A 20989-nucleotide genomic window follows, 5' to 3' on the forward strand; every position below is an offset into this window, starting at 1 on the left:
CATCTTTTTAAATTGAAACAAGCAAGAATATTCCTTTTTTTATGTATTTTTTAAAATGAAAAAATCTTGTTGAAAAATACGACTCTTCACGTTTCGCGTCAACGACAAATAATTTAGAGGCATAAACTTTAATAAAAAGAAGATTAAAATCCTATATTTTTATAAGATTCTTCGTATTTTAATCATAAAAAATCGTTTTATTGTGTTTATATTCCATGGAAATGAAAAAAAAAGCGGAAAAAATGACCCAACAAACGCTGTTGGGGTTTATTAAAAAATCAGAGAAAAAAAAAGAAACCAATTCATTAGACTTTCCTTATACGCCGTCAAAATCTAGTGATTTATCATCATCAACAGAGAATTGTCAGGATATTTCATTTGAATTGGAGACAGAATTGCTAAATTTAGGAGAAACATCATTTAACGGTATATTTACACCGATTACATTGAATATTGATAAGTCAAAAAGAGAAGAAAGTGGAGAAAAGGAGAATTCTTCATCCTTTCATGTATCACCTTCTTTTAATCGTGTAAGTATTTTATATTTTTAAATAATTTAATAATTTTCTTTAAGTCTAGAAAAAAATTGAATTATAAAGAAGATAGTGAAGATGAAGACGATATAGGATATATATGTAATAGTTGATATTTTTATTTTTGTTTATTCTATTATTAATATTTATAAAGCTGTTAAAAGAAAAAAGTCAAAAGTGATTCATCATAGTGATGATGAATTTGAAATGACGGTTTCTGAGAATGAGAATGGTAAAAATGACGAAAGTGGTAAAGATTTGCTTAATTACATTCTTATTTATTTATTTATTTTAAGATTCGTGTTCTACTGTTTCAAGTAATCAAGAAGAGAATCATTTAAATACAAGAAAACCAAGGAAATTGACAAATAAAGATAAAAAACGAAATATAGAAGGGAAATCTATAGAAATGGGGAAAAATATGGTAGTTGAGGATCGATATTTATCAATTGATTCACCTGATAAAAAATTACCTTTTACGTCTCTATTTAATACTCAAAAAAAATCTTCAGAAATTTCTAATCATGATAATGAGGAGAATTATAAATTTTTGCTTCCTGAATATAGAAGAGATGCTGATGGAAATTCTCCATCTTCTCCTAATTATGATGAAAGAACATTATATATACCCCCTAGTACATACAAATCATTTAAGCCATTTGAAAAACAATATTGGGATATTAAATCTAAATTTATGGATACGTTAGTTTTTTTTCAAAAAGGAAAATTTTATGAATTATATCAAATAGATGCGGATATTGGTCATCAATTATTTAATCTTAAAATGACAGATAGAGTTGGGACTATGAGGTTTTTTTTTTTTTGATATACTAATTTAATATTTATTAAACTTAGAATGGTTGGAGTTCCGGAAGCCAATTATGAGTATTGGGCTTCCAAATTTATAGCAAAAGGTTTTAAAATTGCTCGCGTAGATCAATTAGAAAGTGCTCTTGGGAAAGAAATGAGAGATAAAATTTCTAAAGTCAAAGATGAAAAGGTTGTTAGAAGAGAATTAGTTCATGTATTAACTTCTGGAACACTTGTAAATGAAGGGATTATAGCATCAGATATGTCAACTTATTGTATGGCAATTAAAGTTTGTTCTATATTTTCCTTTTAGCTAGATTAGTGATCATATCTAGGAAGAATATGAAATAAATAGTTCTGTAATATCTTATGGGATATGTTTCGTTGATGCTGCTGCAGGAAATTTCAAAATTACATATTTTAAAGATGATCTTTCAAGAACAAAACTCTATACCCTTATTACTCAAATAAAGCCAAAAGAACTTATTTTGGAAAAGGTAATCTAACATAAATTTCAATCTTTTTCTTAATCATATAAGGCGAATGTTACTCCTAAAACTATCAAACTTTTAAAAAATTCTGGAATTAATGAAACAATATGGAATTTCATAAAACCAGGCATAGAATTTTGGGATGAACATACAACAGAATCACAATTTCTAATGAATAACTATTTCAAAGATAATGATTTCAATAATTGGCCTCCAGCGCTTAAAAAAGCGAGAAATTATCCTATAGCAATGTCTTCTGTAGGTGGATTAGTCTGGTATTTGAAAACGGTAAGCAATTCAATTTTTACGTTGTTTTCATTAATTTTATAAGCTAAAAATGGACAAAAGTTTATGTAGTCTTGGAAATTTTGAATGGTATGACCTTATTCAAAAAACCTCATCACTTATTCTTGATGGACAAACACTTAAAAACCTTGAAGTTCTCTTAATAATATATTAAATATATATTAATGAGCTTATAGATTTTTAGTAATTCACATAATGGAGGATTAGATGGAACTCTTATCAAACTTCTTAATAGATGCACAACACCATTCGGTAAATGTTATAAAATATAATTTTATTATTAATATCTATCGCAGGAAAACGATTATTTCGACTTTGGCTTTGTCATCCATTACGTTCTGTTAATGAAATAAATGAAAGATTGGATGTTGTAGAATTATTGAGTGATCTTTCTATTAGGAAATTTATCATTGATTCTTTTAAAACTCTTCCTGATCTTGAAAGAATGATTTCGAGAATTCATGCTAAACATTGTAAGAGTAAAGATTTCATACGTGTTTTAGAGGGATTCAATACTATATATGAGATATTAGACTATCTTTCTAAAAATTTGAAACAAGATAATGGTCTTCTTTGGAAAATTATAAATGACATTCCAAATCTTGTTGATGTTCTTAATGATTGGCAAAAAATGTTTGACTGGAAAAAATGTAAAGATGAAGGTATATGGCAATATTTGTAAATTTACTTTTTAAATTTTAACGTTATTAGATATACTTATTCCTAATCCTGGAACTGAAAAAGACTTTGATAATTCTCAAAACAAAATAAAGGCAATTGAAGATGAACTTTATCAGATGGAAAGAGATTATAGAAAACAACTTAAGTAAATACCCTTATTAATTTTTATAATATTAATTTCAGATCACCTCAAATTACCTTTAGAGACATTGGAAAAGAAATATATCAGATAGAGATTCCTAAATCTATTGAAGTGCCGTCTTCATGGGTCAAACTCTCGTCTACAAAGGTTATATTTATAATAATCAAAATATTAAAATTCTAATTATTCAGTCTGTTAATAGATATTGGTCTCCTGAATTAAAAGTAAAAGTGCGACAGCTTCAAGAAGCTAGAGAAGCTCATAAAACTGTAATAAAGAATGTTCAAGATTCGTTTTTTTCTAAATTCGATGAAAATTATTTCCAATGGTTAAAAGTTGTCAAAAGTATTGCATATTTAGATTGCTTAACAAGTTTATCTATATCATCTATGGAATTTGCAGAGCCATCATGTCGCCCACAAATTATTGATAGCGAATATAGTATTTTGGAGTTTGATGAGCTACGACATCCATGTATTATTCCAAGGTCGCTTTTATATTTTTTCTTTCTTCATTAATTTATTATAGTGTTTCATCATCTTTTATACCAAATAATATTAAATTAGGCGGATCTAAAGATGATCCAACAATTGCTTTATTAACAGGGCCAAATATGGCGGTATATTTTTATTTGTTTATTATTTGGCATAAATTAACTTATACTAGGGAAAATCTACTTTATTAAGACAAACTTGTATTGCAGTAATATTAGCTCAACTTGGATGCTGGGTTCCCGCAAGGTAATATGAAATTTTTAATACAAAATATTATTTAATTTTATTAAGACGTGCTGTACTTACTCCCATGGATTCTATTAGAAGTAGACTCGGAGCAAATGATAATATATTTGGGTCACAATCTACTTTTATGGTGGAACTTTCGGAAACTAAAAGAATTATTGAAGAATCAACTTCAAAATCTTTAGTTATTTTGGATGAACTTGGAAGGGTATTTAACATCATATTTCTAATATAATAATTTATTTTTTATAACAGGGGACATCAACCTATGATGGTTTAGCAATTGCATACTCTACACTTCATAAATTATCTACATATGTAGGATGTCTTGGGTTCTTTTCGACACATTATCATTCGTTAGTAAAAGATTTTGAAAATCATCCAAAAATAGCAGCGTGTTATATGGCAGCACATGTTGATGAAGACGAAAGGAAAATAACATTTTTATATGAACTCAGACCAGGAGTAAGTTCTAAATCATATGGAATGGTAAATATTTCCCATATATTGATATAATTTTCATTATTTATCCATAGAATGTTGCTGCTATGGCAGGTATTCCCGAAGAAATTATTAAAAATGCAGAAATTGCAGCGAAAAAATTCGAAATATCTTCACAATCTACTCAATCAAACAAAACTAATTATAAATCATGTATTTCATTGGCATCTCAAAGTGACTTTTCTTGGTTAATGAAATTGTCGATTTCTAAAGATCCTATTCCTTCAACACCAGACCTTAAAAGACAACTTTATGTAATTGCAAATACCTTTTAATTCATTTTATATTTTCAAACTCTCTTGTTTATAATTAAGATAAATCAAAAAGCTGTGTAAATAGAAATATGTCATTCTTAATAATAATTATTATCATTTAAAATTATTTTTTATATATAAAATTAATTTTATCTATTTAAATCTTAAAAAATATTATTATATCAAATTAAAAAATATAACTTTAATGAAAAAAGTCAAAAAAACATTTGAATATGTTTTATCTTAATTTTTATAAGATTTAAGATAACTATTATTAGTTTATTTTGCGTCACAAAGTGATTACTTTATATAAAGAATTTTTAAGATATACAAGAAGTAAATATCTTAAGATTTATAATTAAAATTAAACTATTTTAGCGCTAGAAAAAAATAAAAAGAATGAATTACGTCAATGGGTAAATATTTTTTAAAAAAAATCCTACTTAACTCATTAAAGTTAGATTCGTCAAGAATTTGAAAGAAATAAACATATTTATGATATTGTTAATAGAAAAATATTTAAATATATAACCTAATATTAACAGGAACAAATAAAATATTTATATTCTACAGGAAAACAACAGCTACAACATGTTAATAAATTAATAATATTATCAAAAGTTCCTAAAGTTAAAAAAAATGAAAACGAATATAACTGAAATATATCAATACTTATGCAAAATAGGCAGATAAATTAATGATATTATAAAGATAGTTCCATATTATATAAATTATTATCGTAAATTATAAATTAGAGCTTAAATTTTAAAGGATCATCATCATCAGTATCATCTTGAGTTATATCGAAATAATTTTGAATATTTGTTGAAAATGTTTTAGTTTTATTTTTAAATATGAATGTTCTATCAGAACCAGAAATTGTATTTTTAACATTTTTTTCTGCAAAAATTAATTTATTTTTATTTAAAAATTTTCTTACTAAATATTTGTTCATTACTCTTTTGTTTACTTGATTCTAATTATATATATTATTAAATAAGTAAAATTTAAGATATTATGTACCCTGAATAAGCCTCATATTAGGCTTATATTCTACAAGACGAACATGCTGTGTAAATGTTAGAGGTTGTATTCTTTTAACCTAAAAAAATAAGCTTTGTTCATAAAAATCTTCAAAATAAACTCTTATGAATTTTTTGAAATTTTTTCTTCCATTCCATTTAGGATCCCAACGAGGAGATAAATTTACAAAAGATTTTTGCGGTTTTAATTCTACTTTAAAATATTCAATAACTTTTAATTTTTCATCCTTTTCAGCTGATTTAGAAAAATGTGATACTGACGATTCGTTTTTTATAGTCTGAAATGAATTTGTTTTATTTTCTTGTAAAGTTGAAGGTAAAGAAATTTCAAAATTTTTGGCTGTAGAAATAAGAGATAAATCTGATTTTAAATGATTATATGAATTAGTTTCATATGTACTTTTATTTGAATTTTCTAAATCCAGAGCATTTTTTTTTGGAGAATTAGATGTATTACGAAAATCAACTTCATAAATATCTTTATAAACTTTAGAGAAATATATATATATATTTAATACTATTACCATGAATAATATTCGAATTGTTTGAGGGTAAAATTTGAGAACGAAGAGACTTTATAGGACTATAAAATTCAGAATCCATTTTTATATTAGAATTAACAGAAATAGTGTTCTAAAAAAGATTTTATTAGTTTTTATAATTTTTAACATGAAAGAATACTTCGTTGTCAGAAATAGGATATATAATTCTCGCTTTCGTTGAAAATTTATTGCAATTTGAAAAATTTTGTGATAAAATATCATCTTTATCAAAAATTTCGTTTATATGTTCTGAAGATTTAATATCCCGTTTATTATCCTTAAATAGTCAATGCTGTTTAAACAACAAAATAAATAAAAACATTATCATTTGAAACCACATTTATATCGGATTTTTTAAATACTAATAATTTATATTATTTATTTGAAATATTGAATAATTCTTAATTACCTTGAAACGTTAATTCATTATTTAATTCAGATTTAGAGGTAGGAAATATTTCTAAATTGATTATATATTTTAGAAAAGATATGTAAGATTAATATAACATACGGGAGTTATATTTTGTATTATCTAAATTCGGTTATAATGTTTTAAAATAATTTTTTATTACTTATGACGATATCATCTTTATAATTTGGATCATTGTTCGTATAAAAATCTTTCTCAAATAAAGACAAATCCATTTTTACTATAGGTTCAAAAAATTTATCTTGACTTATCATGTTTATTCTAAGTCTAATTCATAAATTAAATATAATATATATAAATATTAAAAAGAACCTTTTGCATGCCATATCAACAAAATAAGAATCATCAAGAGGAGATACTGCAATTACATTAGAATAATTACGTATGAATATAGTAATTTGTTCAATATTGGAAGTTTCTTTACAAAATGCTGTTTTCCCACTAGCAGCATTTATTGGAAGAGACAAATTGCAATACTAATCATATATACCATATTTCAACAAAAACATAAATATTACCTGATTTTTATCAAAAAAAATAAATGTTAAACCACGAAATAAATGTCTCCGTTGCTTATTAGGCAAAAAATCCTTTGGAGAAACATTAATATTTAAATAATGATTATCCTGAGGAATATGATCTTCAGGATTAGGAAACCCTTGATCGAAATTGAATTCTAGAAGATCTATTGTTCGTACAAGTTCTTGTACATAAGAATATGATACTACAAATACGCCATAAATAAAAGCTTGAAGATTTTTCGTTGTATTCCTCTGTTTAGAAACAACATGTGTCGTTTTATTACAATATTCTTTTGTGATTTTAATCCCTAAAAATAAACATTATATAAAAATTATTTATTTGTATAAAACCATATGTTTCCACTAATAATTGTATATCTTTTATTTTTATCCCAGATAATGTAAAAACAACAGGATTCCATGAAAGTCTATGGAATCTTTAACCATAATCTATACATATTTACCCATCTATACCTAAATTTTCCTTGACATTTTCCAAAAGTAATTTCTTGAAAATTTTCATCACATTTTTTAGCAAATTCACCCAATTTTTCACCATTAACCATTGTCCCAAATTTAGAATTAAGATCAATCAAGTAAATTACTGTTTTTTCTTCCAAAAGTAACTAGTTCATTTTATAAGTTTTTTTAAGCTGAAAGATTCACCCACTGATGCTCCTTTTTCTACCGAAACAACAACAAATTTGGCATGTTTCTTACTCACCGTCTTAGAATCAATCGTAATATCCGTTATATCTTCAAATATAAGCTCCTTTAACACTTATTTTACTCTTTTTTTACGTTTTGCGCGACCAACTAAATATTCTTTTCCTGGCCTTAAATATTTTCTAATTCCTAGAAAAAACATTAAAATATATTATTATAAACGAAAAATGAGTATATATATATACCATTTAATTCAGTTGAGCTGCTTTCTAAAACCCACATTTTTTATAAAAATACTCGGTCGTTAAAAGCTTATCGACAAGATTATCCAAAAAAAAAGCAAATAAAATCTAAAAAGTATAAAAAGGCTGAGATCCCCCCAAAATTTCTAAATGTCTCTTGTTAGCTACATATCTTCAGACGAGAGTGAAAATGGGGAAAAAAGGGAGGAAAAAGGGTCTAATTGCACAAGAAAAATAGTAGCAGCACCAGATGTATCTATACAGGTCTTTGAGGGTTTTTTTTTGCAAAAAAAAGGCTAAAAAAAGAGTTTTAGGACACAAAAAGGCTTAGATTGATGCAAAATGACTTTAAAAATGGAAAAATTATGCTAAATATCCCATATGAAGATCTTTCTAAACCTATTCAAGGACCAGTTAATCCATTTAATGGAAGAATGTTAGAAAAAAAGACAGTAATTACAGGTATATATGTATTTGTATAAGGGAATGATGGAATGATTTGTGTATAGGTCATGCGGAGGAGCAAGGTTTTTCAGAAGCAACATTTCGTGATCAATATCGTACATTTAATGCATTTGGATATGCTAGAGATCCATCGCTTCAATCGATAGGATTTGATGGGCCAAAGGCATTTGTTGGAGATGTGGAGCTTGCTATGAAGCAGAATGGAGAAAGTGTTTTGGAAAGAAAATTTAATAAACAACGAACTAAAGAGATAAAAAGTTTAAGAGAAAAAACTGGAGATTTAGGAACGGTTTATGGAGAAAATACATATAAAGGACCATGGGCGAAATATGTATTTAAAGAAACAGAGCAGACGTTTTCTCCTCCAGAAACAGATGAAGATGAAGAAAATGAAATGCCAGTCTCGAATCCGATCATTGAATCTCAAAATATCGATGTTAATACAACTGGTATAGAAAAAACAATATTTCATGGAGAAAGCATGTACGATTATCAGGGTAATGTTTTTAATTTGATTGATTTATTTTTACATTTTTAATAAGGTCGAACATATATGCATGTACCTTTCGATTTGGATATTAATCTATTAAAGGAGCCAGGACAACAAGAATGTTTTGTTCCTAAAAAACGTATTCATACATGGGAAGGTCATACTAAAACTATTTCAGCTGCAAGATTTTTTCCACGCTCTGGGCATCTTATTCTTTCTGGATCCATGGATTCTAAAATTAAGGTTTTTCTATTTGTTTACAACTATATGTATTCATATTCATTATTAGCTTTGGGATGTTTATCATGAAAGATCTCTTCTTCGTACATATTTTGGGCATAGTACGGGCGTCAGAGATATAACATTTACGAATGATGGACGAAAATTTTTAAGTGCTAGTTATGATAGAATGATTAAACTTTGGGATACAGAAACAGGTAAAATATATTTTTTTTCTTATAAAAATAGTTTAATCATGAATATTAAAAGGGCAATGCATATCTCGATTTACTACAGGAAAAATTCCATATGTTGTTAAATTTAATCCAGATGATGATAAACAACATGAGTTTTTAACAGGGATGTCTGATAAAAAGATTGTTCAAGTATATTCTTACCTTTTATTTTTATCATTCATAATTTATAGTTCGATATAAATTCTGGGGAGATTATACAAGAATATGATCATCATTTAGGAGCGGTAAATACAATTACATTTATTGATGAAAATAGACGGTTTATAACAACTTCTGATGATAAATCACTACGTGCTTGGGAATATGGAATACCCGTTCCAATTAAATACATTGCAGAGCCTTACATGCATTCTTTGACATCTGTTGCATTGCATCCTTCTGGAAAATATGTAGCATGTCAATCTCTTGACAATCAAATAATTGTATTTTCGGTTATAGATAAATTTAGACAAAGACGTCAGAAAAATTTTAAAGGACACAGCTGTGCTGGATATGCCCTTGAGGTTAATTTTTCTCCTGACGGTTAGTTTATTTTTTTCTACATCCGTTACTTAATTTAATAAATACAAGGACGTTTATTGTGTAGTGGAGATTCTGGTGGTTATGCGTGTTTTTGGGGTGATTTATTATTTTTTTCTTTACTAATTAAATGTTAATTTATATCATAGATTGGAAAACATGTAGAATGTATAAAAAATTTTCTGCACATAATGGTCCTTTATCAACGATAGCTTTTCATCCCCAAGAAACAAGTAAAGTTGTAACTGGAGGTAATATAAAAATCACCTTATTTTTATTTTTATATATTATTAGGTTGGGATGGAATGATACATTATTGGGATTAAAAATTGGATTACATATATTTAACATTTAATTGCCCAAATATAATAATAAAAAAATCGTTTAATTTCTTTTTAAAAAAATTATGAATTATTAAAAACTAAAATATGAATAAAAAACGAAATTATAATGATTTATTGATATGTAATCGTCTGAAAAAGAAATATAAAGACAATTTCCCTTCACTTGAGGAAATATATAGTAATCTTTATTAATACACTGTTTTTTTGTGTCTATTCCTAATCGATATTAATAGCTTCTACATTAGCCAAATTATATTCAGCTCAAAATACAGTCATTAATCATTTAATTGAAGAAAAAAAACCTGATATACAACCATTACAATGTGATGACTGTGATCAAGTCATTATTCCTACATCTGATATCCTACTTAATCTTAACGATTATTCTTGTATCGCCTGTCACCATATTGTCTGTGACATATGTCGAGTAATACAGTATATATAATACAAAGTAAGTATAAAGACTTATTTTATTATAGATATCAAAAAGATAACATTACTTATTGCCTTAATTGTATAAAATATATAAATAAATCTTAATCTATATAAATATTTAAGTATTATAAAGTTTATTTAAATTTGTAAAAAGATATAGAATGTATATATATATACAAATATGAACCATTATATATACCTTTTTCATGAATATTTAATTTATCTATTTTCCATAAAACAGAGTGCGTTTTGGCATACTTCTACGTATTCCAAGGCGTTTAACGATAGGTTTTTCTATTATTTTATTTGTTCTTAATGGCTGTATTGGTTGTATTTTAGATAATATTGTCTGAGATTCTAAGGATATATCATTATTATCGGATGTGTTTTCTTGTATATCTAACTTCTGAATATTTATATACTTATTGAGACATTTTGGTCGAGATTTAAGGGAAATATTCAAATGCTTGGTTTCATTATTGAGTGTAGATTCTACAGATTGATGTGTCTTATTTTTCTTAAAATTATAAGCTTTCTGTTCTGATAATTGTGTTTGATTATAATCATTTAGTTGATTATGAAGAATTGTTTTAAGATTTATAAATCCTGTATATTTAGGATCTAGTTGTCCTTCAGACATATCCATATCATTACTAGAATATTCAAAATGTTTAATTTCTGCAGTATTTTTATTTTTTTCCTTATAAAAATTGCAAAATCTACTATCAATGAAAATATTGTTATTATAGATATTAATTCTAAAATTTATAAGAAAGTATAGAAAAAAATTTAATTTAATACGTTGAAAAATTAAGAATTGGTGTCGACCGTTTTAAAAGTTCAGATAAAGTCTTAATGAATGGGATATCTAGTTTTGGGTTTTGCTTTTCAAATGAAGAAACAAAAGAGATTTTTTTTAAAAAAGATGAAAGCTCTAATTTGTCTTGAAAACTATTTTTGGTAGGGTAAGATAAATAAAGCATAGCTTTTCTATTAGCTTACTATAGAAAAAGCAATTAGTTACCTTGAGCACGAGTGACAGCAACATATAATAATCGGCGTTCTTCGGATATATCTTCTGCTCTTGAATGTGGTACTGATCCATTATATAGGCCAGGTAAGAATACAATTGGCCATTCTAAACCTTAAAATTATAAAGTTAAAGTCACTTAAGTATAATAAGATAAAATACCTTTTGCAGCATGAATAGTAGAAATAGTAACCTATTTATATATTAGCTAACATTGATTTGACTATTATATCAACCTTTAAACATGAATTGTCTTCGTTTTCTATTGTATCAGAAAATAAAGATATATTGTCGAGAAATTTTATCAAAAGTTTTTGATATATATTATTAGTTTCGCTCATATGGGAATACATATCATCATCTTCTGAATTAATATTATTAAAATTATTGATAAATTGTAAAACATTATTCCATCTTTCATGAAAATTATCTGGGTATTTTTTTAATAAATATTTTTCATAATCCAATAGTTCACAAACATAAAGAAGAACGTTAGAAATAGGCGAATTTATTTGAGTATTCATATAATTTTTAATTTTGTTTATAGTATTAATAAATGATATAATTGAATTTTCGACATTTTTATCTATTATTTTTCCAGTATTGTGTTTTCCTTTAGTTATCTCTTCCAATATTACTAGTATAGATTTCTTATCCATTTTTGACTTGTTTACAATAAAATCCCATCTATTTTTGCCAATACCACGATTAGGAATATTGATTATTCTTGACAATGCCAATTCATCATTGAAACATATTAATCGTAAATATGCAATAATATCTCTTATTTCTTGACGATCATAAAATTTATAAGCACCAACCTAATCATATAATTACATTTAAAGATATCTTTAGATTTATTCACCATTTTATAATTGATACCAAATTTTTGAAATGCATTTTCAATAGGTTGTGTTAAAACTGAAGAACGCACTAAAATAGAAAAGTCTTTATATGTCAAAAATCCAGAAGTATTTTCTACATATTTTTTGATTTCCTTTGCTATCCATTGGGCTTCCTTTACATTATCTTCTAACACTTTTAAAACAGGAGTAAAACCGTCCTTTAAACTTGAATAAAGTGTTTTTTCTGGACGATTTATATCTAGAAAAATTATATAAAATATACCTATAAATCGTTATATACTTTCCTTGTTCAATCAATGCTAAAGCTGTCTGCAAAATAGCTCCTGAAGAGCGAAAATTGTGTTCTAAAAAAAGAGTTCCTGAATCCGGAAAATCCTGTTTCATACGTTCAAAATTTGTAATATCAGCAAATCTAAAACCATATATACTTTGATCCGGGTCTCCTATTGATTGTTAGGAAAAAAAAAAAAGATTAAACAAATACCAACTATTGTTAAAGAAGATTTTTCATGTATCAGAGATTTTATAATATCATATTGAATAAGATTTGTATCTTGATACTCGTCAACAAAAACATACTTAATATCTTTAACACAAAAAGGATATTCTTTGAACAATTGTAAACAATGCAATAAAAGATCATCAAAATCCTAAATGATTTTCTTTAAAAAAAATATTATCAAATCAAATTGAATACTACAAGCAAATTGTTTTCAAGAAGAGATTGCTGATAATAACTAATCATAAGAAATAATATGAATCAATATAGATCATCAAACCTATATATATTTAAAATCTCTTGATGATATAAGAACTTAGATGAATTTGTAAATCTCCCCAGATCTGAATAAGCAAAAACAGTGATCCCTTTTGATTTCAAGGAAGAAATCAGATTCGTAATTGAATTCGCTGAAAGTTTAATCGTAGTATTATTTATTGAAATTTCTAACTCTATAATATTCTTTTCTTTTAGATATTTTTTAATTAAAAAAATACTTTAAATTATTAAAGAAATAAAATAAAGTAGATGTCAAACCTATCAGATCTGTCTGCAATACCAAAAATGCCTAATCCAATTAAATATCCATATTTTACAAGATATTGTCTTGCAAAAGAATGAAATGTTCCTAAATAAAAAATTAAAAGATAAATAAAAACATGACATTTACCAGAGACTATCCTATTCCCAATATCTTCTCCAATTATAGTACCAATTCTATTTTTAATTTCTTTTGCTGCTTTATTCGTAAAAGTCACTACTACAATTTCCTGTGGAAATACATTTTGCTCTAAAAGTATATGAATAATTCTACTAATTAAAACAAGCGTTTTCCCTTGATATTTGTAATTTTTTTTTTCAAAAAAGTTATTTCTTACCAGAACCTGGTCCCGCCAAAATCTGCAAAAATCGCTGAGAACTCGTTACAGCAAGACGCTGTTGAGTAGTCAAAGAATCCATTAGAGACATAAAAGTAGCCATCTCGCTTTTATTTATAAAATCTCCTATAAGACCCTCCTATTATTTAGTCATATTTAAGCGATACTAAGCTGAAATATAAAATGATAAAATTAGTTTTATAAAAAAACTATTTAAAATATTGAATAATAGAATTAAATTTAAATACTATAATACAATAAATTTTGATGTATATATTACTTTAATGTCTTTTATATTCAAAGCTAAACCTTAAGTCCTAAAGCGCTTTCAAAAAAATACCAACAACTATTATTATTTAGTATTAAAAAAGTTGATATTTATAATAAGATACCTTGGCGAACCATAAATATAACTATTTAATACAATTAATTAGGAAAGGAAAAAACAAAAAAATAAACATACGAATCCATTGCTTCTCTAAATCTATTTTTATACTGACGAGGTGTCACAACAGTAGGTTCTTTCCCACCACCACCTACCAAACCTTTTTCTTTAACCCAACTTTCTAATTTTTTATCCCATGTATAAGTACGAATGCAATCTATAAATAAATAAATTACAAAAATCAAATGATTTTAAAATATACCAATAATTCCAACGACTAGTTCTTGTCTTTCATCATCAATACCAACAACCATAGAATAATCCATAACATTCATTTTTGCCAAAAACAAGGTATCATTCCATAAAGATGCTCTTAAAATTTTTTTAAAATGCTCACGAATAAATAATGGGGAATCATATATAACTATAATTGATTATTTATAAGTCCATTTAAAAGATAATAACTACATTCAACTAAATTTTCATCCAACAATACTTCATTTTCTTTGCCAGTTGATTGTACATGTCTATTTCTCATTGAACCTTTCAAATCAAAAATCTAAAAATTTCTTAAAAATTAATGTATATTATAAAATATATTACTCGAGATGTTTTTTTTCCATAAAAAAGATTTTCTGTTACTAGTACATCCATTTTTGTAACCTTTCCTGTATGAGGATTTCGAGAACCTATTTGATAAAACCCAATAATCTTAGCCATTGCAGTAGGTAACTTGATAAATTAATAAAACTCAAAAAAATAATAGAATAATACTTCATGAAAAAATGCCTGAGACATATATTCAAAATAAGAAGGTGCAAATTTTATAAAAGCTTCTGTTTCTAGTCGAGATAATTGTTTTAAAACTAATCTATCATCTAAAAATATTTTAAAATGATTAATTAATAAAAGCGCTAGATCCAACCTCTAGTTTTAAGAAAAGCAGAACCTGATTTGCCACCAGAAGAATCCCATTTAAAACATCTTGAAAGAGATGAAAGATAGTCTTCATCACACTTACATGCACGTCTAAATGCATCAAATTGTTCCGCATAAAATACTTTGCAAAATAGCTGTGCAGAACCTTCTTGAAATTCTAAATTTTCTTTTTAGAATTTTAATAGTATTTATAGAGTCTTACGATATTTTAAATGAGTTCCAGTAAGTTTTAATAACGCATTTTCTAACGGTTTCTTAGTTAAATCTCCTAGATCCTTCAATTTTTCTTCAGTTTTTGAATTCTCAATTATATTATGAAGAGCTTTAATATGCTCCATTTCTTTAAGTTTATTTAAGTAATCAACAGAACTATAAAATTACTAATATTATCTTTAGACTTTAAACATTCTACCTTAATGTAAAAGCAATAAGCGAACTTGGTTCATCCTCTCGAATGATTACATCTGAATCCGTAAATACATGTTCATATGGATTGCTAAATATTTAATAATAATATAATTAATTAATATGAACTTACAGCGGATAATTTAACGCAGACCATCCAACAGAAGCTCTATCAGCCCAAAATGCAAATAAACTTTTCATAAGTGATATTCGTTCAGCACCATGTGTAGGAATTTCATCTATAATATCATCATTGGAAAATTTAAAGCATTCAGGGGAAGTATAAAGAATTTCCAGAGAAGAAAGATCAGAATCCTTTTGCGAGTTTTCAAGACCCATTTTATTCTCGTATAAATTAAACGAGTCAATAGTCTGAGATCTTCTGATTCTTTTTTTCCCTTTTTTGTCTGAATTGAGTTCACATTTGTCTTTTTTTTTCAAATCTATATTTATTTTTTTATGTTCATTAATAAGATCATCATCTGAAGTTTCATTAACAGCTTCTTGAACATTCTGAAAAACCTCTACAATAGGTTTTGATGATGGAAGAAATGAGTAATTCTTTTTAATTTTTAAACGTCTTTTATGAGTCCGTTGTTTTTCAAATTCCTTATCCAATGGATCAAAATCGTTGGAGAAATTAGAAATATTTCCATTAAATTTTTCCGAATTTTGAGACTTAAACTGTATATCTAAATCTTTTTTAGTTCTTAAAGTAGATCGAAGATCTATGTTTCTCAGCTATGATACATCTCAAATGTATTATTTACCCTTTTTATAATTACAATCGGGTTTTTTTTGATCTGAATTAAGAATTTTTGCAAAATTCTTTCTAAAAAAATAATTTTTAAAAAGAAAACTTCCAATTGATGATGTAGGAAGAGAATTATCAAATTTTTCTATATCTAACTTCTGAAATGAATCCGAAAAATTATTGTTATCAAATAAAACTTCATTTCCAGTATTAATAACTTTATTCAAATTAGTTTCTTCAGCATTATTATCAGATTCTTTTTTTTTAGAAAAATTATTATTATCACTCGAAAGTTTACGTATCTCTTGAACCAATTCATTGTTTATTTGATTATAAGTATTTTTAATAAAAATATCCTGTTTTTTATTTGAGACCTCTAAGGCGTTTTTTGTGAAATGAGAAATATTTGTATCAGAATTATTTTTGTTTAATGAGAGTTCTGATTCACTAGAAGACATGAAATTTAAGTCCTTTTCACTGGAAACCTTCTTTAATAATAAAAGCCTGTTCTTATTCTGCGACAAAAATTAGTAAAAAGAAAAAATGAAATCATACAAAATACTCTTAATAACTTATCACCAACTTCGGAATTTAGATTTTCAGAAACTTCTAAACCTTTAGAATAATTATGATCTGAAATAAGTTCTTTATCCATAAAGAACTTTTTAAGATGCAAAGAAGTAAATCGTCGCATATCTTTTTCAGAAGGAAAAAAGTCTTTATCAAATTCGCTAAAATCAACATCCCATTGAATAACCATCTCTTGAATACTTCTCAGAACACGATTAAGTGGTAAAATTTTTAAAGGGTGAGAATTTTCATATGATTCTTTCAAAAAAATTAATAGAAAAGCCCTTTCATCTTTAATTCTTTTTCTAAAGCGATCTATTTCGAGTTTACATCCTTCGAATTTATCCAAAGGTATAGTATCTAATGGAATACTATTTAATCTAACTTCAACAGAATCACAGAATTTCTCAATTTTTGATTTTATTGAATTATATTCCTCTAATTTCAACCGAATCCATCCTTCTGACTTCCATATTATTTCAGCACGAGGCAATGAAAGATCATAAAGCTCAATATAATCGAATTGAAATCTTACAGCAAAATTTTGATATCCAAAATAACGAATATGATCTCTATTTATATCATGATTACAAATACCGGTTTTGCTGTAAAGAGAAATATTATAAAATATCAATTCTAAATATTTCCCAAATGAATACTTCCAAGTATTTTCAGACATTGGTATCATTGGTGTACTTTTTTTACAAATCTTGCACTGACTCCAAAGAAAAATATTTTTTTGTATTTCAGAAATAGCATGATCCAATTCCTGTATGAAAACGGTAATACGAGCATGATCATGTACATAACTTCGATGATGTTCAAAAAGTCTCCGCCCACAAAGATTTGCATTACAAATTATATTAACGGTTGAACACATATCTTCAATATATTGTCCTAATGTACAATCCGTTTCGCGATAATATTCAATAATATTCATACCAGGACCTTTACAGGGTATCGCTGATGCAGTACATACACTAGAATAAAGTACAGCAAATCCTTGATGAGAAAAAGGGCTAGCAACTCCAATATCTTGAACAAAATAGGATTGCCAATTTTTCTCTTGGATTTTTAATTCTTGTTGTGCCTTTTCAATTTCAGCATTTTTTAATATTTCCGTTAGATTTATATTTAATAATAAATGATCGTTATCTAAAGCATTCATTTCTTTTAAAAAATTATGAACCTTTTGATCCAGAATATCTGATTTCTTGTCATTTAAGAATTCTTTTAAATATTTTTCGGAATCACGAGCTTTTAAAAGCATATATGGTGGAGGAAACTTAACATATGGAGAAGCAGATAAAAGTCTTGTTTCGAATATTTCTATAATAACATCATACGATGTTATAGGAGCATTACGATCAATTGTGGAATAAGAATCTTTCAAAAGGTCCAATGCAAGCTTATTCGAGGGTATATCTGATAATGAAATAAAATGATCTCTCATAAGACATGTTTCTAATTTTAAATTGTAAACCACGTATACCATTAACTCTGTTATTCGTTTTACGATAGAAAGTTCATGAATAGTTGGCCCGCGAAGAATAATTGTACAGCCAAGATCTTTTGGACATCCTTCTAAAAATATAAATGTTTTTTTCATGATAGGAGAGGTTGAATTTACAAAAGTCTTTAAATTAAAATAAGCACACTTTCCTATTCTTGGAGATAATGCAAGTTTGTCAATAGATGAAATAATATCAGCTCTTGTACAACGTGAGATTGCTTGAATAACGGAGGGTTTTACATTTGATGCAACGACAATATTACTTTCAAATAAATATTGCATGGCTAGCCCGGAAACACTTTTTTCGACAAATAATATTGTAGGATGTAATGAAATTATTCTATTTACAAGGTTTCGAAGATACTCTTTCTCCTGAGCAATAACGGGATCCAATGACATAAAATGAGTTTCTGTTCGATGATACTCAATGGGAAATGTTATCAAGACAATTCTCGGATTTATCAGAGAAGTATTCATTTTCTTTAATGCGAGTTTTTTTGTAAATACAAGACCTTGAACATAACAACTTAATGTAGGATCTCCTATGATTTTTTTGATTTTAACATAATGACGTACATCAATATCATCCCCATTTCGAAGATTAGGATTAATATTATCAATAATCTTAAAAAGCATTGGAGTTAAAATTTGTTCCCAATTTAAAACGGATGATACGTTTGAGTCTCGCAGTAATTGTTTCAAAAGTTCTCGGATATAGTATAAAGGAAATGAATTTGAGTCCATAATTTTTAATGATGTATCACTCGGTGATACTTTATGAGATTTTTTTTTAGAAAGAGCAGAAAAAGATGAAGTAAAAAATGCATTTTCTGATGTAAATTCAATATCTTTTGCGTAATCCGCAGAAACAGAAAAATTCCCATGTTTACCATCAATTTTTTTCTGTTTTTTTAAACGACGATCGATTTTTATTGCATTTTTCTTCCCCATTTTTACAATTTGAAGTTTTTCGCTAGTTATAGGCAATGGAATTGAATGTGTCGAAGATAGATGTTCGTTTTCTTCTATAAGAGGTGTCGAAACTACCATTCGATTTGAAGTTTTTCTCATATCTCCTGAAGTCGTACTAAATGATTTTATATCAAGACCAGCAAAGTGATTTCTCTTATGTAAAACATGATTTTTTCTTTTCCCTTCTTTCCATTCATTTTTCGATACAGACCATTTATCATCAGTGGGATCTAAATTAAAAGATTTTAAAGATGATGCTAAATAATTCTCATTAGTTTCAGACATATTATTATCCATCATATCGCTCATTCCAAAAGAAACTGGAGACATGGATTCGAGAGTATCGAATACATCGCACGTTGATTTCTCACTGTTTTTCGGGGAAAAAGTGATATCTAATGACTGTTTCTTTGGGAAAAAAACTTCCATAAAATGATTTGAACGAAATACATTCTGAGAAATCGATCGTAACCATGGTTTTTCCGAAAATACATTCCCCTCTTCTCCATTCACATCAATATATTCATTGATAATTGCGTGACAACGATTACATACACGTAAATCCTCAATATGACCAAAACTTTTGCCCGGAATCAATGTTGTACATTTAGAACAAAAAATTTGTCCACAGGTTCCTAAAGATCTCATCAATTTCATTTATAATAATCCCCTTTCATCCAAAAACTTACGACAATGATGCCGTCGACGCCATGCTATCTTTTCTTAGTTTATTCCTATAAATATAACTTCATCCTTACCCGTAAATATTGCATCACATAAAAAACACGCTCGACAATTTTCATCTTTCATCCAAAAATCCTTTCCAAGTCGTCCTGTCCTCAATCTTTCTAAAACCATTGAAATAGATCGTTCTCTAAAACTTTGTTCAACCGGAGGTACCCAAATTATCTCTGAATCACTTGAAACGTCATGTTGAAGTATAAATCCTGGCAATTGTGCTCCTGAGACACTAATTCCTTGGACTTGTCCTTGTAATATCTGGTCCTCTTGAACGCTATGTCCTGCAATATTTGTATAAACCCCGTCTTGAAGAACTGAAATTCGATCTACTACTGGTCCAACTCCTTTCTTTGTTTTTCGTAGGAAAAGTGCTGTAAGTCGTTTTAAAGGATTAGATGCCGCAACATTTGTATTTTCCGAATTATTCGAACCCGCATATATACTCGTATTTGACGCATACATCCCATTATTTGGCTTATAAAGATTTTTTTCTGGAATACACATATGAGTTCCAAGAGCATACATCTCATCAAGAACATTTATTTCATCTTGTCTATCTGAGAACCCCGTTTCATTTCCTGTTTCAGTGAAATATTCTACGCTTTGCCTATCTTCAATCTCATTTATATCGGATTTTTGCACATTCAATGTTTTAAAGCTTGTTAGTCCTCCTGAAACATTTATATCTTGAGAATTTATGGACTTTTTCCTCAGGAAATCCGCCCAAAGCCTCATTTTCCTCTACTTTTAATGGATGGATTTTGTCAAGAAATTGAGCTCAGGAAGAAATCTCTTTAAACACTAAG

General features: G+C 27.1%; 6 protein-coding genes across 6 annotated transcripts; 3 read left to right on the forward strand and 3 right to left on the reverse strand.

The window, feature by feature from the left end:
* Positions 1–127: 127 nt before the first annotated feature.
* PNEG_03083 (hypothetical protein) lies at positions 128–4504 on the forward strand. Its single transcript, XM_007876948.1, has 18 exons — positions 128–530; positions 575–635; positions 688–783; positions 830–1343; positions 1389–1632; positions 1679–1840; positions 1883–2122; positions 2166–2273; positions 2317–2392; positions 2437–2802; positions 2852–2966; positions 3005–3110; positions 3155–3450; positions 3492–3582; positions 3630–3703; positions 3749–3911; positions 3959–4192; positions 4240–4504. The coding sequence occupies exons 1-18, from the start codon at positions 216–218 to the stop codon at positions 4477–4479; spliced, it is 3501 nt and encodes a 1166-aa protein (XP_007875139.1). The 5' UTR covers positions 128–215; the 3' UTR covers positions 4480–4504.
* A 705-nt stretch (positions 4505–5209) lies between these two features.
* PNEG_03084 (hypothetical protein) lies at positions 5210–7942 on the reverse strand (the record flags this gene model as incomplete). The annotated part of the gene is made up of 17 exons (XM_007876949.2): positions 5210–5358; positions 5399–5434; positions 5482–5560; positions 5603–5979; positions 6026–6134; positions 6183–6320; positions 6364–6404; positions 6453–6503; positions 6555–6575; positions 6616–6740; positions 6786–6949; positions 6992–7302; positions 7346–7422; positions 7469–7620; positions 7665–7750; positions 7796–7849; positions 7906–7942. The coding sequence occupies 17 exons, from the start codon at positions 7940–7942 to the stop codon at positions 5210–5212; spliced, it is 2007 nt and encodes a 668-aa protein (XP_007875140.1).
* A 110-nt stretch (positions 7943–8052) lies between these two features.
* On the forward strand, positions 8053–10178 carry PNEG_03085 (hypothetical protein; the record flags this gene model as incomplete). The annotated part of the gene is made up of 10 exons (XM_007876950.1): positions 8053–8166; positions 8217–8364; positions 8412–8864; positions 8910–9100; positions 9147–9294; positions 9347–9462; positions 9504–9855; positions 9904–9951; positions 10002–10103; positions 10147–10178. 10 exons carry the CDS (start codon positions 8053–8055, stop codon positions 10176–10178), a joined length of 1704 nt encoding a protein of 567 aa, XP_007875141.1.
* Positions 10179–10280: 102 nt separating this feature from the next.
* Positions 10281–10641, forward strand: PNEG_03086 (hypothetical protein; the record flags this gene model as incomplete). Its single annotated transcript, XM_007876951.1, has 2 exons — positions 10281–10374; positions 10430–10641. 2 exons carry the CDS (start codon positions 10281–10283, stop codon positions 10639–10641), a joined length of 306 nt encoding a protein of 101 aa, XP_007875142.1.
* A 213-nt stretch (positions 10642–10854) lies between these two features.
* PNEG_03087 (hypothetical protein) lies at positions 10855–14007 on the reverse strand (the record flags this gene model as incomplete). The annotated part of the gene is made up of 13 exons (XM_007876952.1): positions 10855–11389; positions 11433–11616; positions 11656–11775; positions 11824–11854; positions 11898–12482; positions 12527–12731; positions 12790–12970; positions 13012–13177; positions 13228–13264; positions 13307–13522; positions 13564–13654; positions 13697–13861; positions 13905–14007. The coding sequence occupies 13 exons, from the start codon at positions 14005–14007 to the stop codon at positions 10855–10857; spliced, it is 2619 nt and encodes an 872-aa protein (XP_007875143.1).
* Positions 14008–14182: 175 nt separating this feature from the next.
* PNEG_03088 (hypothetical protein) lies at positions 14183–20918 on the reverse strand (the record flags this gene model as incomplete). Its single annotated transcript, XM_007876953.1, has 15 exons — positions 14183–14250; positions 14297–14317; positions 14368–14506; positions 14552–14713; positions 14758–14848; positions 14893–15021; positions 15064–15167; positions 15215–15385; positions 15431–15597; positions 15641–15724; positions 15767–16361; positions 16404–16902; positions 16950–20077; positions 20132–20155; positions 20201–20918. The coding sequence occupies 15 exons, from the start codon at positions 20916–20918 to the stop codon at positions 14208–14210; spliced, it is 6075 nt and encodes a 2024-aa protein (XP_007875144.1). The 3' UTR covers positions 14183–14207.
* Positions 20919–20989: the final 71 nt, after the last annotated feature.

Source organism: Pneumocystis murina (genome assembly GCF_000349005.2).
Source record: "Pneumocystis murina B123 chromosome Unknown supercont1.15, whole genome shotgun sequence".
In the NCBI taxonomy this organism is placed as follows: Eukaryota; Fungi; Ascomycota; class Pneumocystomycetes; order Pneumocystales; family Pneumocystaceae; genus Pneumocystis; species Pneumocystis murina.

Bases quoted from the DNA above. Each gene is read 5' to 3' on its own strand.
- PNEG_03083 (XM_007876948.1), top strand. From the start codon at position 216: ATGGAAATGAAAAAAAAAGCGGAAAAAATGACCCAACAAACGCTGTTG. The intron at 531-574 runs GTAAGTATTTTA...ATTTTCTTTAAG, and splicing joins TATCACCTTCTTTTAATCGT to TCTAGAAAAAAATTGAATTA. The intron at 1,344-1,388 runs GTTTTTTTTTTT...TATTAAACTTAG, and splicing joins GATAGAGTTGGGACTATGAG to AATGGTTGGAGTTCCGGAAG.